Source organism: Podarcis cretensis (assembly GCF_951804945.1).
Source record: "Podarcis cretensis genome assembly, chromosome: 5".
Taxonomy (NCBI): Eukaryota; Metazoa; Chordata; class Lepidosauria; order Squamata; family Lacertidae; genus Podarcis; species Podarcis cretensis.
The window spans coordinates 31,227,220-31,245,166 of record NC_137174.1 but is presented as its reverse complement, the minus strand read 5'-3'; the positions used below and the strand labels follow the sequence as shown (position 1 = coordinate 31,245,166).

General features: G+C 44.6%; 1 protein-coding gene and 2 long non-coding RNA genes across 4 annotated transcripts in view; 2 read left to right on the top strand and 1 right to left on the bottom strand.

Moving 5' to 3' along the window:
• Positions 1-17,947, top strand: part of LOC307216337 — a 355,708-nt gene that overhangs the window by 275,777 nt on the left and 61,984 nt on the right. The window lies entirely within an intron of this gene.
• The window catches only part of LOC307216357, a 621,279-nt gene that overhangs the window by 563,315 nt on the left and 40,017 nt on the right, over positions 1-17,947 (bottom strand). The window lies entirely within an intron of this gene.
• Positions 1-17,947, top strand: part of UNC5B (unc-5 netrin receptor B) — a 168,281-nt gene that overhangs the window by 133,215 nt on the left and 17,119 nt on the right. The window contains exons 5-11 of one of the 2 annotated variants that reach the window (XM_079976253.1): positions 2,838-3,018; positions 3,950-4,117; positions 5,478-5,642; positions 10,378-10,410; positions 14,570-14,764; positions 15,332-15,721; positions 16,919-17,006. In XM_079976253.1, the coding sequence (XP_079832379.1) occupies positions 2,838-3,018; positions 3,950-4,117; positions 5,478-5,642; positions 10,378-10,410; positions 14,570-14,764; positions 15,332-15,721; positions 16,919-17,006 (1,220 nt within the window). The remainder of the gene's footprint in view (positions 1-2,837; positions 3,019-3,949; positions 4,118-5,477; positions 5,643-10,377; positions 10,411-14,569; positions 14,765-15,331; positions 15,722-16,918; positions 17,007-17,947) is intronic. The other variant, XM_079976254.1, reaches the window with a different exon arrangement.

Below are 17,947 nucleotides of genomic sequence, written 5' to 3'. Positions count from 1 at the left end.
GCTGCTCTCCCATTAAATGTATTACTTTCCCCTGTTCCATAAGACAGATGCTGGAATAAATGTTTAAAAGCCTCCTGAAATATCTGTCTCCTGCTTTTTTTTTTTTTTTTCAATTTTAGGGTGTTATTCTAACTCAGACATGCAGACTTGTTTTATAGATTTTGGTTGCTGAGATATCTGTCCCCCACCCACCCACCCACCAACCAACCACTCTCCAAATTTGCTGGCGGTTGGTAACCAGAAACTTCCTGCCTTCCTCCTACAGCTGGGCACATCTGTGCCTTCCCTGAAGGCACACCATGAATGTGAATAATTGTAGGCAAGGATGCAATTTTTCCCATTGCAGCCCATTAATAAATCACGGGGAGCTGTTACTTCTCTCAAATATCTGCCCAGCCACCCTCTCCCCACTATGCACACCTCAGAAACACACACACACACACACACACACACACACACACACACACCTGCCTGCTTCTTCCAAGCAACTGCCATAAAATTCCAGCTGGGAGTGTTGGCACCTTAGCAGATTGCCAGTTTACAGCCAGGAGAAAAAAAGTGTGCATGAGGTAAATGAGTCGGCTCCCAGAGCCGGATCGGGGCCGTGATGGATAGCCTTGCACCGAGGCCGTCTGCTTTCATTATTCAGCAGAAGTGTTTATTTTAGGCAGCGGATCTGTTATTCTGACACCTAATAATGCACTTAACCTCAACACCTGTTCAGCCCAGCCTTCCCTCCCTCCCGCATGGGCTGATCAGCCATTAACTCCTCGCAGGATTTAGCAACGAAAACACAGAACGAATTGTTTTCCAGTGAGGGGGAGAGCAATTAGAATTAGGACGTATCAACATTCCTGGAATTCCCCTGACAGTGGCAGAGCTTCGCATGGGGTCATCTTTAGCCTTTGACACCCCGTGACCCGGTACTTCCTGTGTAAATGGCCCAACTGGTGTAACGGCTGGAACATTAGCTTGCATTTGGGGAAACTCCAACCCCCGGCTCCCTTCCATGAGGCTCTCAGGGTGTCGCAGCCTTGTCACAAGGCAGAGTGAGGCAGCATCTTCAGGCAGCCCATGGGGAGCATCACAGAAGTGGTAGCAAACAGCTGCCCCCAAATTTGCTGGTTCTGCAAGTGTTGTGCAGCATGCTTTCAAACAGAGGGCGGTGCCACCTCCCTGCCGGCACGCATACCAGAGCAGTTGTTTGGGTGTGTGGCACCATCCCAGGGACATAAATTTTCTGCTGTTGCTGCTACCACAGGAAGCTTCCAGCGACTTGTGACTGCAGTGGCAGGGTAACGCCGCCACCGCTGCCAACACAGCATCATATGGCTGTGCAGCTAACGTTAGGTGCCTGGGGTGTAAAGATGCTCAGTCTAGATGGAGTGCAGGCAGTTAAGCACACACATGCATATACCTGGCAACTGAGTGCCGATGGAGAGACAGGTCAATCCAAGCTAAGGGCAGGTAGACCATAGTGTCCTGTAGGGTAACACCTGGTTTCTGCCTCTAGAACACCAAGAGGCCTGGTCCATGCATGCAGGTGAATGAGGAGGCAGAATGGATATTTCTGCTTCAGGCTGCAGGTGCAAAATACTGTACTAGTTTTGAGTGCACACATATGTTTTAACAACAACCCTGTTTGGCAAGTTTTAGAAACGGGAGGGGGGATGCTAGCATATCCTAGCCCAGCCCCTTCAGAGCTAGTTTTCTATGTGCAAGGTTTTGTGTTTTTCGCTGAAATGGCAAAACACCACTTTCAGCCCGAAATTTGCAGTCTAATCTACCGCTTCAGGACTCCACCATCTCGTTCCCATTTTACTTTGTTGCCAGTGTGGATGAGGCCTGAAGCCTTCAGCCTCACACTCTCAGAGCGTAACTTACTTTTCAGAGTTGTTGTCGGGCTAAAACTGTTGGTCTCAGCAACTTGGGGCAGGATACAAATGTAAGAAATTAATCCGCGATTTGTCTGGCCTTGTTTTGTTTTTTGCTAACAAAACAGTGAGGTGGTTGAACTGGGCCATTCCACATCCAGCTGGTGTGGCAGATGGGAACAAAATTAAAAATAGAAAGGTTATCTGTAAGAAAGTCTGTCCTTTCTCGAACAATGAGCAAAGCCCAGGTGCATTATGGTACTAGGGCCTCCTGGGGTGACAGGCAGGGTTGTTTATTATTTAAAAAATAGGTTGAACATCACAAGATTCAGGATGCTTCATAAATAAGGCCTGTTTATGCTTACTCAGTATTACTTCTACGTAGGATATTGCATGTACCAGTGCAAGGCAAGTGGGCAAACGTATACATGCCACAGGAACCCAATGGAGTTTTCTGTCATGGGTACCCACGGCAAATTTCGCTCTGCTTTCTTTTGGACTACATCAGTGAGGCCTAGAGTGGGGGGGGGGTCTTGTAATCGGGTCAGCCCGGGACCTCCATACACACTGCCCAGGCTTGCTTCCTGGAGAGGTTGCTTCGGTGTTGCTAATGAAGCAAAAACAACACAGGAGGCAGCAGTTATGAGTTAGCAGTCTCTGCGACCACAGCAGGCACTGTGATTCTCCCGCAGTTTGACTCTGCCCCTGGAGGGTTATCCAACAGAATTCCAGGCTCTGGATGACAAAGTTCCATGGCTTGCTGGGGAAACTTACAACTTTTTTAAAAAGAAACTTATAGTTATAGATCTGGCTTTGGAATGAAGATCACATGTTGCATGTATTGTGTGTGTAGTTAACAGTGGCTCCCTCTTCCTCCTTCCTTCATTTTTTTTTTACCTGTCCCAACACCTTCTTTCGCTATTCCTTTCCTCCCTGTTTTTCTCCCCCCGTGGCTCTCTCTAGGTGGAGTGGCTGAGGAATGATGATGTGGTTGACACTGCCCAAGATACCAACTTCTTGATAACCATTGACCATAACCTCATCATCAAGCAAGCCAGACTTTCTGACACTGCCAACTACACCTGTGTGGCCAAGAACATTGTCGCCAAACGGAGGAGCACCACAGCCACCGTCATTGTCTATGGTACAGACTTTTTGCTTTCGGCAGGTTAGGGGGCTTATTCACATGGTGGGTAAGGAGAAGATGAGAACACAGTTTTCTGCAACATATATATGTGTGCATGTATAATTAAGTACTTGGTTCATGCAGTATGTAAACATCCACATTGAATGCAAATAACAACCTGATCCTCTAAGCATGTTTGTTCAAAAGGAAGTTCCACTGAATTTAATAGCACTTGCAATTGTATTTTAATATTTTGTTGGAAGCCCCCCAGAGTGGCTGGGGAAACCCAGCCAGATGGGCGGGGTGTAAATAATAAGTTGTTGTTGTTGTTGTTGTTGTTGTTGTTGTTGTTGTTGCTGTTGTTGTAAGAGTCCCTACCTCTGCAGTTTCCCCATCAATTGATTGATTGATTTCTTACAAGTTATAGGTTGCTTCATTGTAAGGCAATCTCGCAAATAAACTGGCCCTGAGCTGCTCAGGGCTTTAAGTGCCAATAGTTAACACCTTGAGCAGTTAATTGACAACCAGTGCACGTCTCTGATGCACAGGTGTTACAATTTTGCAGATATTCCTTAATAGGTGTGTTCTTACAGAGGTACATTTTATTATTATTGATTGGTGGTGGAGAAGATGCAGCATTTGGGCTTCCCTCTTGTGGTAATTGCACATGGAGAGTGTCCAGTCTGGTGCCAGCCTCCACCAAAAATGTGCAACCCTGGCATGATTGGGACAGCCATGGTGGTGAGAACTTATTGAATGTTACAGCTGCCACATGAATCCAACACAATGTAGGCGTTTCCCAGCATATTTTGTGTGGGCAGCTGTAACATTAGAAGTGGCTACAGGAGAAAGATGTCAGCTAGGTTGGTATTGAGGAGATAGCCTCACTTGTCTGCTCTTTCATGTTTCATGGTTTTTAATATCCTTTGCTTCTCTTCCCTGCTCACAGTGAATGGCGGCTGGTCTACCTGGTCAGAATGGTCCCCATGTAGCAACCGCTGTGGTCGTGGATGGCAAAAGCGCACCCGGACCTGCACCAATCCTGCGCCTCTCAACGGTGGCTCTGTTTGCGATGGACAGTCCTTGCAGAAGATCTCCTGCAGCACTATGTGCCCAGGTGAGGGCATCTCGGACAGCCGCTCCTGGACTCTGCACAGTGAGCTGTATTCGCACACAGGACTGTTTCTGTTTGTATAGCACAGAATCTGGTGGCAAAGCTTGATGTAGCCAGTTGACTTAGACTCAGTACCCTGTACAGAGCGTTAAAGTATCTCAAGCAGCAGAAGCCAGGCAGCAGAGCACTTGGGAACCATATCTGCTTTAGAAAACAATCCACCAGTTTCCAAATGTCATTTATTAAAACAGCTCATTCTTTATTTAAAACTACCTTTAAATATCAAGGGTTTGGGGAAAGGCATCCAATATTCCGTTTTGTACAAAAGTTCTGTGTACATTATATAGTGCAATGATATTTATGTTGAGTCACAACTGAAGTGAGACTCATAATTTACAGGAAGAACTGCTAACATCACAGCATCTGCTAGCAGCAAGATGTGTTATTGCAAGGAATTGAGGAAAATAACAATGCTCTTAACACTTGCGGCCTGGAGGGACGAAACAGGATAAACAATAAAGAAGCGGGTTGTTTTGTGATAATTCAATGTACTTTTGTGTCTGGCTGCTCTTTTTAGACTTCAAAAGAAAGCAAAAAAGAAATAATCATACATGTGATGATGGGAGGCTGGAACCTTAAGAAAGGCAGATTTGGGAATGCATGTGCTAGTCAAATCTGTTCCATTTAGTTTAGTTTTTTTTAAATTACATTTTATACTTGGTTGGGATGACAACTGGCAGATGTGGCAAGAAAGCAGGCAGTGCTTTAAAAAAGAGGAAGCTGCTGTAGTAGTTAGAACCTACAGCTTTCAAGATGTCACCTAATTTTTTTGGTAGGTGACCTTTAACAAACCCCAGCTCACCGGCTGCATTATGGGGTTAATGATACTGATCTACATTGCAGGCTTGTTCAGAGGACTGCTAAAACGCAGCATAGAAATTCTAACTAGATGCACGCCTGAAAATAGTTGCTTGTATCAGTATGCGTCACATTAAGGCGCACTTAAAATACAACAAAATTTTGGTGTAAAAACACGTGTGGGAGATAGTGCATGTTTTCGATGTGGAATAGCTTCCTGTGTTGGAGGGTTGCAATGTTTTAAGTCTGATCTTGCCTGCCAGCCAGTATTACTTTGCTTTTTGGTTTGGGGCTGGTGGTGCCAATAGATTATTTCACAAGGGCATCACAGCATTCTGCTTTTTTCAGGATTTAGTAAGCTAGTCCTACAAGAAATTGTTTCCTCTCTCCCTGCCCCCCCCACCAACCCCTTCTGCCTGTGCATCTCTAATTAGTTTCCTTCCTTTATGGTGGTGCTTCTGGTGATGGATTAGTCCCTGACTGTCTTTTCCCTCCCGAAATGCAGTAGACGGAGCTTGGACGGAATGGAGCAAGTGGTCAGCCTGCAGCACAGAATGCACACACTGGAGGAGCAGAGAATGCACAGCCCCTTCGCCCAGGAACGGAGGCAAAGACTGCAGCGGAGTGCTGCTTGACTCCAAAAACTGCACTGATGGGCTCTGTATGCAAAGTGAGTCGATTTGCTGTGCCTAATAAGAAGCAGAGGGGAAAGGGAAGACAGAAGGGAGGCAGGTTTTTCAGTTGTACTGAAAAAGCTCTGCAGGTGGGCATGTAAGACCCAGTGACAAACTTCTGTTGCCAAGTTATCTATCACAGAAATAAAGACACAACACGTAGGCTAATAGCTGTTAGAGCATATATAATAGAATATCATTCTATTTTATGATATTTTTGATATCATTCAAAAAGTAGGAATAAATCTATTAGAGTTCATATATACAATGTAACAGACTAGTGCCTCAGGATGTCAAGGCCATGCATTCAAGATAGGCATCAAAGGTCAGTCTCACAATGGTTATTCAAAGGTTTCAACAGAAGACCTTCTGTGCCACTAGTCTGTTACATTGTATATATGAACTCTAATAGATTTATTCCTACTTTTTGAATGATATCATTAGTCTATTGCATATGCTCTAACAGTTATTAGCCTACGTGTTGTGTCTTTGTTTCTGTGGTTGGTTCTCATTGCAACACAGGGGTTTGTTTTTGCCGACTTATATATGGCAGGGGGAGAACACTGATTTCATCCTTTCAGCTCCTTACCCAGATCTGTTACCAGTCCCAATGAAGTTCTCTGGCCACCTAAATTCACAGGTTTGAAACTTAAGTTAACTTAAGGTCATTTAAGGAATGGAAGTTTCCTCTCCGCTCTGTCCCAATGTGGTTACCTGAGACCCACAGAAAGCCTCTCTTGGGGCTCCCTTTTGAACTGTGTTGGAGGGGGGACTGCTGAGAGGAGGAAGAGACATAAAAACTCCCTTCCATAAACTTTATTTCTTAATTATTTCTTCTGTACCTAAGATGTGTGGATGTGATCAAACATATTGTTGTGCACATAATTACTGGGTACACTTGTCACAGAGCTGTGATTATTTTTCACTTCCTGTTGAGTGCACACTCCATAGCAAACCTGCATTTGACACTGTGTAATGTGTAGATCATCCCATTGCCTCTGGTTGGCATCAGCCTTCTAGGTGAATGGTTTCAAGTCTTGGAGGTGCATGGAGATAGCACGCTAGGGCATAGTGGTGAGCAAACCCAACTGAGCTGCAAGCTACTTCTGAGTCCACCTGCTTAGGAATGGGCTACAGATCCTTGCAGCCCACCTGAATGGGTTCCAGTTGTGCTGCTGCCCAGCCAACAGTCGACTTGAGACTGCTGATTGATGTAGACACCTGTATTACTCAAACAATATGTAGGTCATTCAGAAGAGCAGAATATTTCAGTTAGAAGGATTAGCTGTATGAACTGCTGGCTGCCTTTGTAGATAGATAGATGATAGATTAGATAGATAGATAGATAGATAGATAGATAGATAGATAAGATTAGATAGATCAAGAGAACTATGTATGGTAAGGTTAGTGGGTGAAATGCCAGCCTTTCCTTAATGAGGTTTGAGTCCTAATCTTGAATGTGAATCTTCTGAAGAAGATGGACTGTCATTCAGAACCCATGATGGCAGGATCCCTCTTCCACCTGTAGAGCTCAAAGAGTGAAACTATGAGAAGTAGAACAGGGTCTCCTCTTCATACAAGAAAGGAGAACACAGGTGGGCAGGGTAAAGCAATTGTGGATAGTGTCATTTCCCACTGAAATGAGAGAGAGGTCTTATATTTCATTTACATTTCCTTCAGAAATCCATCATAGTGCTGGGGAAAGCAATCCAGTGAATTTTGTTCAACAATGTGATCCAAGAAATGGGTCCTGATGGTACCTCAGTGGGATTTTTGCTTTGCATGAACACCTGGCTTAAACTTGATCCAGATCTCTCAGGCTACAGAAATTACTTTCAGTGCTAGGACTAAGCCTCAGAAGCCAAGAAGCAATAATGAAGAAAAATATATTTAGACAAGTGCAGAGTGAATTTTCCTTGGTTCTACATAACAACCATCAGCCTATTCCTACCCCCATGTGTACCTGCTCTTTAGCTCAATGGTCTTGCAGCCTGCAAAGGACCTTTGCCTGAGTCATTTTGCCAACAGAAATGACCTGTGGCCCTTTAGGATATTTGACAGCTCAGGAAAGCACGTTGCTTTGCCAGTATTCTCTTGCTAACATCTTCATTCCAGTCTGCTTGTACATTCATGAACATTCCATGACATCACAGTAGCTCAGCCAGTATCTAAAGTGCCCATTGGGTGGTCACAGGAAGGCAGGAGGCAGAAGATGTTTGGTTTTAACCCTTCTACTCTAAACTTGAGGCAAGGCTGGGGAGAATTGCTTTATTTACATCTCTCTAGAGCAGGCTTCCTCAAACTCGCCCCTCCAGATGTTTTCGGGCTACAACTACCATGATCCCTAGCTAGCAGGACCAGTGGTCAGGGATTGTAGTCTCAAAACATCTGGAGGGCTGAGGTTGAAGAAGCCTGCTTCAGAGCATCAAAATAAATTGCCTGAATGAGCAGAAAAGCAAACTTTACTACAAGAGCAACCCTGCTTTTTTAAAAAAAATACAATAAAAATTGTGACAGTGCTGCCACCTGCTGTAGTCATGTTGATTTCCGTTGTGATACCTTACTGGCTCGTTATTTTGCCGGAATTTATATTGCTGCCTGAATTCTGTCCTCCCACCGCAATCTGCTCACCCCCCCCCAAATGCTATAATTCTAACCTCATGCCGCTGCTGCATGAGAATGTATGTGTGTCATCTTAAATGGAATCACTGGATTGATCCATGTTGGCAGATAGCAGAGATGAGGGGGAGTCCTGTACAGAGACGCAATTTATTTTTTGAAAAAGGGAAAAAGCATCTCCCCCTCCCTCCAGTAGCTGCTGGCTCTGGAGAAGCTCACTGCTGGGAAAAATTAAGGCATTATGACAGCCGAGGTTGGGTGCAGTTTGCAGGCACAGTCAAACTGCGCACCATGGCAGCCTGCTGCTGGCAGTTAACACTTAAACAGGCAAAAGGTACTGAGAAGAAAACCAAGCAGCAACACACCGAGAGGCAAGGAACACTGTGCTCTGTGTACCTCCCCATTGCCTAACAAGGATCAGTACCTTTCCAGTGTGTGGGAACTTTCAACATGCAGTGGCGTAGCGTGGGGGGTGCAGGCGGGGCCGGCGGCACCAGGCGCAACATCTGGGGGGGCGCGCTCGCACTAGAGTGCTAAAATCCACAGGTTAGGGGGCGCAAATTACTTGCCTTGCCCCGGGTGCTGACAACCCACGCTACGCCACTGTCAACATGTAGCAAGTTTGAAGAACTTTAAGATGAATTGGAGTTAGTCTGTTCTTCTTTAGCATTTTGTCTCCCTCATCCCTCTCTTCTTCCTCCTCCTCCACCATCCCAACCATATATGTGTCCCTGCCACTTTGGGATCACCATATACTTCATCAGTGCTTTTTTTCTGGGGGGACGCAGGGGTACGTATACCCCTAAACATTTTGTGACTCTAAGTTTGACCTCATTGAGGAACGGTATTTCAATAGGAGTAGGAAAATGGGAGTATCCCCTAAACATTTCTTTAAAAAAAGAAAAAAGCACTGTACTTCATTCATCTGATGATGTGGAAACAGGCCCATGAAAGCTTCTGCCCGTCAACATGGCGCTTTTCAGGTGTTGGTGGATTACAACTCCCATAATTCCTGGCCGTAGGCCATGCCAGGAATTGGAGCTGATGGGAGTTGGAGTCCATTGACCTCTGCAGTGCACCATTCAAGGCTTACGCCGTAATATATGTGCTCGTCCTAAACGTCCTACAACACTGTTGGGTTTGACTGCAACAGACCAGCATGGCTCCCCCACAGGAAAATAAATTAGATGCTACTGCTTCTTCCAGCACTTTCTTATGTTGACTGGAGGGTAGGGGGTGTTTTTGGTGGTGACTGGGGTAACTGCCACTAACGGAGGACAGGACAACTGAGAAACATGGCAGTTCATTGCTTCTGTCCAGATGAGTTGTAGGCAGTGCTTTTTTTCTTAAAAAAAATGTTTAGGGGTACTCTCATTTTGACTCAAGAAAATCACCATTTTATAGTTCAAATTGGGAAAAATAAATACAGTAAATGGACAAAAGTACAAAGACTCCCAAAATGTTTAGAGGTATGCGTCCCCCCAGAAAAAGCACTGGTTCTAGGATTATGCCTGAGAGGACTGGTGGGTCACATGTTGTGAAGAACCAATAGTAGTGCAGTTGGGTGGTTTGTACCAACTGACCACATAGCGGGGAGGGGGGGGGGCTTCCATGGTCATGGGAAGTATGGCAATGAATACCAGTGGTTGGGGGGAGCAACCACAAGAGACAGCTATCACCATTGTGTCCTGCTTCGGGCTTGCTGGAGGCAGCTGGCTAGCCATCCTAAGAAACAGACTGCTGGACCAGATGGACTCTTGCTCTGCTCTTAGGCACGTTAGCACAGCATCCCAGACCGTGATGTTGGTTTTACATTTCGCAGGCACTCTCCTGATACTGTGGGCAGATACAGCAGTGCAGATATTTGAGAGGTGCTGCTTGTGGAGTGAATATGCCAGCCTCCTCCTCCTCCCTTCCAACTGCAGTTTACGTGGCTTTGTCTTGCATGTCACTTCAGTACAAATTGTTCCATTGTGCTTACGTTTTCACCATACCCTTAGTCCTCGGTTTGCCAGAGCTGCTAAACTGCCCTTTGTTTCCTTTTGTTACCATCTTCATTGTCGCCATTCTCATTTTTCAACCTTTGTTTTTGAACTTTGTTTTCCCCGACAGATAAAAGATTTGTAAGCGAGCCCAAAAGTCACCGTAAGTCTCCATTTCATAGCCATTTTCTTTCATTTGTTGTACATTTAAGCTTTAGGTTTGGTTCGGGTTTGTCTGCTATACATGAACATTTGCCCTACCTCAGTATTAAAACATTCCTGGAGGACCATCTCTGTGTGACTCTAGCAGCCTCAAGGGAGCTGAAGCCAGTGGGAAGGGGAATGTAGACATTGTTGGGCCTGGTGGACCTGGAAAAGTAAACTGGGTTTGTTTTAGAAACTAGAATCAAACCAGGTTTATTTCCGATTCAGTAGGAAAGATACTGTGGTGGTTTTAAGTTCAGTGCTGGTTTAAATAATAAAGCTTTGTAGCCTCCAGCAGGAAGGAGATGGATGTGATGTTCTGGACTCCTTCCCTGAACATTTCAGCTTGCTTGCTTGCTTGCTTCTTTTTTTTTAAGAAAGCTCTCTAGCCTTTTTGTTTACAGAGATATAATGGAAAACGTGCTGGCCATTTTCTACCCAATTGCTCCCAGTAAAACAAACCTGCTTCTAGTGTTGTGGATAGCAGCGGCAAATGCACTGGGATGGCTGACAGCCACGTGCCACTGTAAAAAAAATAAATATTAGGCCATTCTTATTTTTGTTTTGCTCAGTTTTGCCTTGACCTATTATTACAGCTCTCCCAGTATACCTTAGGATATCACATACACACACAACATTTTGGGTCATGGGAATGAATTAATGATTATGATGATGATGATGCAAATATCAGTTCTTTGTATAAAATCAAAAACTATGCTCCACCAACACCTGTTATTCCCTTGACTAAATTCAGTGTAAAGTTTCAATGGAAATTAAAGCTATAGTTCATCCATTCATCTACAAGAGCGAGAAAGAGAAACTCTTTGCTTTTGTTTTTTGCTCGGTGCAAACATTGTTCTTCCCCTCCCAGCTTTCTTTCTCTCTCGCCCTCAAGTAACTTGTTGGTGTTTCTGTAACTCCTTGACATAGGGCTATAGCGGTGACGTTATTTTGTTTCGTTTTTGTTTTCATTTTGCAAGAGATGGGGGTGTTCTTGTTGCGCATCCCTCCCCTTTCCTTGCAGCAGGGTGCCATCAGTTGCTGCACTGCGTGGCAATAAAACGTGATAATGTCTGTGAACGTGAAGCATAGAAGGCAGAGCTGTTTCTGCATGAGTAGCATCCAGTGCAGAATATTTATTAGCTTCATCAGTGATAGCTTATCTTCTGTAATGCAGACTGAAAATCAAATAAAGGGAGGATAAAGGTGGCAGAGTAATTGCTACTCTTCCAATTCTGCCGTTCTCTGCCACCTAAAAATTCTCTTTGCTCAGTCTCCCTTGCTTCTCCTTATGCCCACAATGACCTCCCAGAATGCTCTATTCTACCCCGCCACCCCCCTTTTATTCTAAAGATATTTCAAAACTATCCTTGCAAAGCCTATGCATCTCAACACCTTAGCCTCCATGCCTTGGTCACGCAAATCGCTTTCCTGCTGCCTCCCTTCTGTTTTATTTCCATTGTCAAACGAGAGGCTGCAAGCTCCCTGGGGCTCCCTGTTGCTCCTGCTTTGAAGTGCCATGCATATTGATGGTGACACCTTAATAAATAACATTAGCATGGGAGTCAACCCTCCCAAGCCCCAAACTATTTTAGCAGCATTCCTTGCTGTTGTATTTCACCTTCTAGTCAGAGGGAGGGAAATTACTTCTGTAGCAAGCAATGATGGAAGCTTGGCATGGAGCGTTCCTCTGTCTACCCTAGCAATCCCTATAGATTGGGAAATGGCGCTGATTGGATACTTCAAAGCCTGTAAATTCCCTGTTATTTCTTCCTCGTGCCTTTTCCCTCAGGGGGAATTCCCTGTTATTTCTTCCTTGTGCCTTTACCCTCAGGGAAGAAATTCCCAGTGGATCACACACAATTGTACATGTAGTCCAGATATAATTAAAAAAAATTTTTTAAAAAAATCAACAACAACAACACCTTGATTCAGTTCCACATAGTCCCTTTCAGAAAGAAGGAACCTGTGACAACAGGGCATGGTAATGGGGGGAGCTTGGAGAAGAGGGAAACAGTTAAATCAAAAACAGGGGTGGAGGGAGGAGATTGTTGTAAATGCCAGTCTCTTGGCATATCTGGAGTAATTCTCGATTTGATTGGATATATTTCTATGCCTCTTTCCGTTCAAATGAATCTCAAAACGGCTTACAAATAATCAGTAACATGATAGAACAGAATAGAACATCACAAATACAACATGAATCATACAGAATAAAGAAAGCATTAGTGAAACAATTACAATCTATAAAAAACTGTTAACAAAGCAGCAACTAAAAAAATAAACTAAACATTGCATGTTGAAGAAAAAAAGCCATGCTTTTTTATTAGCAAATCCATACAGCATTTCTTTTGGAGGCAGTGATGGGATGAGGCTTCAGTTCTTTCTATCATCTTATATGGCCAAACCCCACCGCTCCAAAAAGGTCTTCCTGGGCATGTTTGAACAAATTGATCTGCAGAACTTTGGAAGTGTTGAATCCAAGGCCCAGCATTTTTGACGTAAATAAACTTTATAAAGCCAAGAAGATCTTAAAGATGAAACTCAACATAGTTAGTAGAGGTTGGGAGCAGGGGGAAAGCACTAGGCAGCAAACATCATTTGCGAGCTCAGCCACTCAGGAGCTGATGCTGCCTTGTTGTCCAGAGCAATCTAGGACCTGTTTGCTACCAAAACGAACCTACAGGAGAGATTGACTCGGTTCATGGACTGTTGATCATCTCTGTGCATCCAGTCTCACAGAGCGGCAGTGTTGTTGTTGTTGTTTTTTCCTCAGGCGTGTGCACATTTTTAAAAGTTCAAGGTAGATGACTTTTACCGCGGTCCTCTTTTCTGCGCACCAAGGGAGACCAAGGAGTCACAGCACGCGTCATGTATAAATAGATAGCTCCAGAGGCAATGTTAATTAGGGGTCCGTGACTGTGCCAAGGTTGCCCAAGGTTTTCTGACTAGGTCATTTAAAGCATAGGCAGGTGTGCATTAAGAATATTGCATTCAGGCTTGCTGATCTTGAAACAGCAGCCTTGTGGCTGGTGATCATTTCCCTTATCACTGAGTCAAAGATCCATAGGCCTTATTGCACCCCCCCCCCATTGCCCCATCCTAATTCAGGGGCTCCTGTTTTGCTTTGTGCTAGTATGGTCTAAGGACTAATGCAATAAAAGTTATTCTCCTCATTGGCTCCTGGCTCTGGATACCATAAATTTCTCTAAATTTCTTTCCTGAACAGCAGATTATAGCTTTGCAAGCCCATGGCTCCTGCTTCCTGCCATTCCCTCTTTGCTGCTAACCTTTCTTTCCTTCTGGCTTCTTCTCTCCAGACCACCAAAATAAGCTTGCCTTTGTCTGGGAGAGAGCCTAATTCTTGCACCACTTGCCCAACACAGCAATTCAAAAAGAAAAAAAGGACTTGTGGTTATTGTAGCTGGTATAGCTCAGTTGGTAGAGCATGAGACTCTTAATCTCAGTGTCATGAGTTCAAGCTCCACATTGGGCACATTGCAGGGGGTTGGGCTAGATGACCCTCAGGGTCCCTTCCAACTTTACAACTCTATGATGTCATCATAACTTTTGTCCCAGTGTTGTATTCCATTTACAAATCAGTCAAGCTTCCAGCTTGATCTCCGTAACCTCCGTAACCTAAAGAGAAAGGCTTTTGGTGGTTTGTGTGTCCAACCCATGCTGTAAAGAATGACAATAGGGAACATGCTACTAAGAGATAACATTCCTGAGGGGCAGTCGCATGCAAAGTCCCTCAAAGCAAAGACTTGCCTGAGCAAACATTTCCTAACTAGTCTCACTGAAGGAACCTGAGGGCCAGAGGGCTTCAGACATCAAGGCAATCTCTGTCTTTTGTTTCTAAGTTCTCTTCAGCTGGACTTTCTATTGTTTCCTCCTTGCCTTTCCAAAAATCCTGAGACAGAGGGGGGAAGGAATCAGAATAGGTGGCGGAAATGTGGTACAACGTTTTGGTTTTGAATTCCGAATGGAAGAGTCATGCCATCATGATAATATTACTGAAAGGCATCCTAACATCATTTAAATAAAGAAAGAGGCAAGCAGAAAGTGGCAATTCTTTTTTCAGTTTCTGTTTTAATCTTTCTCTCTCTTCCTTCTAGTACTGGAGGCTACCGGTGATGTGGCCTTGTACGCTGGTGTTGTGGTTGCCATCTTTGTGTTCATTGTTATCCTGATGGCTGTCGGGGTGGTTGTGTACAGGCGCAGCTGCCGGGACTTTGACACTGACATAACAGACTCTTCCGCTGCTCTGACAGGAGGCTTCCACCCAGTCAATTTCAAGACCTCCAGACATGGTAAGACCCCAGCTTACTCACAAGCTTCACATCCATTTTCATACGTCCTTGAACCTCACAAGGCAGAAGGAGAAAACAGATACAACCAAGCATTTGAACTGAAGGCCGCTAGAACCCATTGTGGAGAAAGAGGTGGACTTGGTCCAGGGCAATCTGGATTCATATCCAGGCTAGCCTGGAACTCTCTGGGTGCTTTCTTTTTTCTCAATTAACTAAATCATTTGTGAGACTAAACAAGATGGAAAGTGTGAAATAAACTGTAGAAGTTTCAAATAAATAAATAGAAGAAAGTGGCTTAAATTCAGAAGAAAGCTACATCAGTTAGCCTGCAGATATTTGTCAAAATCTGACACATTATCCAACAGGAGGAGGTGGTACAACTGTAAGCTGTTCAGATTGCAAGTTGAGGCCCACGCTTTGGAATAAAATCTCCCTGCATGTTTTCTGGTGTATGTTTAAAGTTTGTTTTTAACCATTCAGACAAGCTTTCAAGGAGTAGCCGTGCTGTCTGTGTCTATTTCCTTCTATGAGAAACATACCATTAAGCATTTTCCACCTCTTTTGCAGACACCCCCCAATTGCTGCACCCTTCAATGCAGCCCGACCTGACAGCCAATGCTGGCGTGTACCGTGGCCCCATGTATGCCTTGCAAGATTCCTCTGATAAAATCCCCATGACTAACTCTCCCTTGCTTGACCCGCTCCCTAACCTCAAGATCAAAGTGTACAATTCCTCCACAACATCATCCTCACCCGGGATGCATGAGGGGACAGACCTGCTGGGAGTCATGCCCTCAGGCACCTTCCCAGGGGAGAACCTCAGGGATAATCACTTCATGAACCTAAGGAACAAGACCATGGGCTCTCAGCAGCTCTTGACTCTGCCTCGGGAGCCTGGGAACAGCGCCACTGGGACGTTCGGCTGCCTGGGAGGAAGGCTCACCATCCCTGGCACAGGTAAATGTCAGCATGAAGGGAAATTTCTACTGTCCTGACTTTATCTGAGAGTCTATTGAACCAAGAGGTTATGGGCAGGCTGACCTAAACATAGTCTGTAGTAGGTCAAGCTGGGGTTGCAGCACCTTGGACAGCTCTGAGCTGACACCTTGCTCCAGGGAGGTCTCGGAACCCAGCTGAGCTCCTATGTACTTGCTAGTTGTGACTATCTCTTCCAAGTTTCTCCCCCTCACTGGTGAGTGGAGAACCTTAAAGGGATATTAACCTGTCCTAGAGCACCACGCTCTGTCGCCTCTCCACTTGTTCATGCCAGGCACTTTAGAAAGGGGCACAGCTGGTAAAAAGCATTGACATCGCCTAGAATACCAGAAAGAGGCCCAGATCCATTAGTATCCTCTAAACACTGAACCTGCTCCTGTAGGGGTGTTTGTGTCATTCCATCCAGAGCAGAGATATTTATTGCCATCAACAGTCCACATACCACAAGCATCTCCATCTTTGCCTATATTGAGTTTCAAGTTATTCACCCCCCATCCAGGCTATTATTGACCTCAGGCAGTCGTTCAGGAATGAGGCTTCCTGTTCACTTAGATGTTCTTCCAGGATGCAATGGTTGGGAATTTTCAATCATCTTAAATTATTACAAGGGGAAGATCCCTGACTATGGGCCTCATCTGCTGTGGGATGGCTCATCTCTTCCTTTGCCACAGGTTTTCTTGCAGAGGGAGTGAAAAGGAACGCATAATGCACACAGCTAGAAGCAGCTTCTTGGTTTAACTCTAGTGCTAAATAAAACCAAAGTGGGTGAGAGGGGCACCTTCCCCAGGCATCGTCTGGGCAGAAGCAGATAATGGGCACTGAAGGTCAAGTGATATGCTGTATTGACAGTTACTAAAACAATGTCCAGAGATGCCATCTTTTCTTTTTGGAATAATTAGGCACAGCTTTCGAGGTAATGGGTGAGAAACCAGGTGATGAGCTTGCTTGGGGGCTTTGCAGAGGGTTGCTGGTGATGCAGAGTGAGTCCACTGCACCTTCTCATTAGCTCTGTGCCTGCGGCCTAAGATACTGACTTGGGGGGAGAGAGATCAGAGAGAAGGGAAGATGTACTGCAGAGCTGAGGGTTGTATCATTTTTAAATCTAGTAAAACCCTTTATTCATTCTCTTCTCCTCTACCATCCCTTTCTGGTCCATAGGGGTGAGCCTCTTGGTGCCACACGGAGCAATTCCTCAAGGGAAATTCTACGAAATGTACCTGATGATCAACAAAGCAGAAAACACCCTGTAAGTAAAGCAGAAAACGTGCTGTGTTTTTCAATCTGGCCTGCATTATCAGAGGTTATCCAGGAGATCTGCTTTAGGCATGGTCAAAGGCTTGAGCATGCCCAGTGTAAACTGTTCCCCACTCCCTACCCCACTCTCATTCATTCCACAATCTGCTTTCATTAGTCCCCTTGATTTCAGCAAACTGCGTTTCGTTCAAGAAACACTACAAACTTGCCTCCAGACTCCGCTGATTGCACTTAATGTCTGATTGAAGTCACTGTGTCATGATAGTCATGACCAACTTAAGCATTTCATTGATTTCATAGAGAGCAACGTAGACACAGTTAGGATTCTGCTGTAAGTCAGGATCCAACCCAAAGCCACCTTAGACGTATTACTTTGGATCTTACCCAAGGCCTTTAATTTTCTTATCTGCCTGCACTCAACTTACCATTAGTATTTCTTCTTTTTTATTTTATTTTTTTATTTTGACAAAGTAATAAGAATAAATAAATAAGAATAAAAATGTGCACCCCACCCCCGAGACCATTCCATTGTTACTATCCAACCTCCCAAAATTTCAACACCTCTTGTGATGGTTTGGCCCCTTTCCGTTTTAACAGTACAAATTCTACAAACACCCTCCATATCTCCTCAAAATCATTTCTACTGCACATTCCCCATCTAACCTTAATAGCACATGTTAATTTATCATTAATAGCTGCATCCCACACCTCTTTATGCCATCCTTCCATTTTATATTCACCTTGCCCCTTCCACTTCCTAGCTATAATAACTCACGCAGCTGCCAATAAAATTGTGAGCAAGTCCTTCATAGCCTGTGAACCTTCCACCACATCGTAAATTGATAATAATGCTACCACTGGACTTTCGATCAGCTTCAACTGAGTGATTTCTGTTATCTCCTTAAACACCCTTTTCCAAAAAAAGAAAAAAAA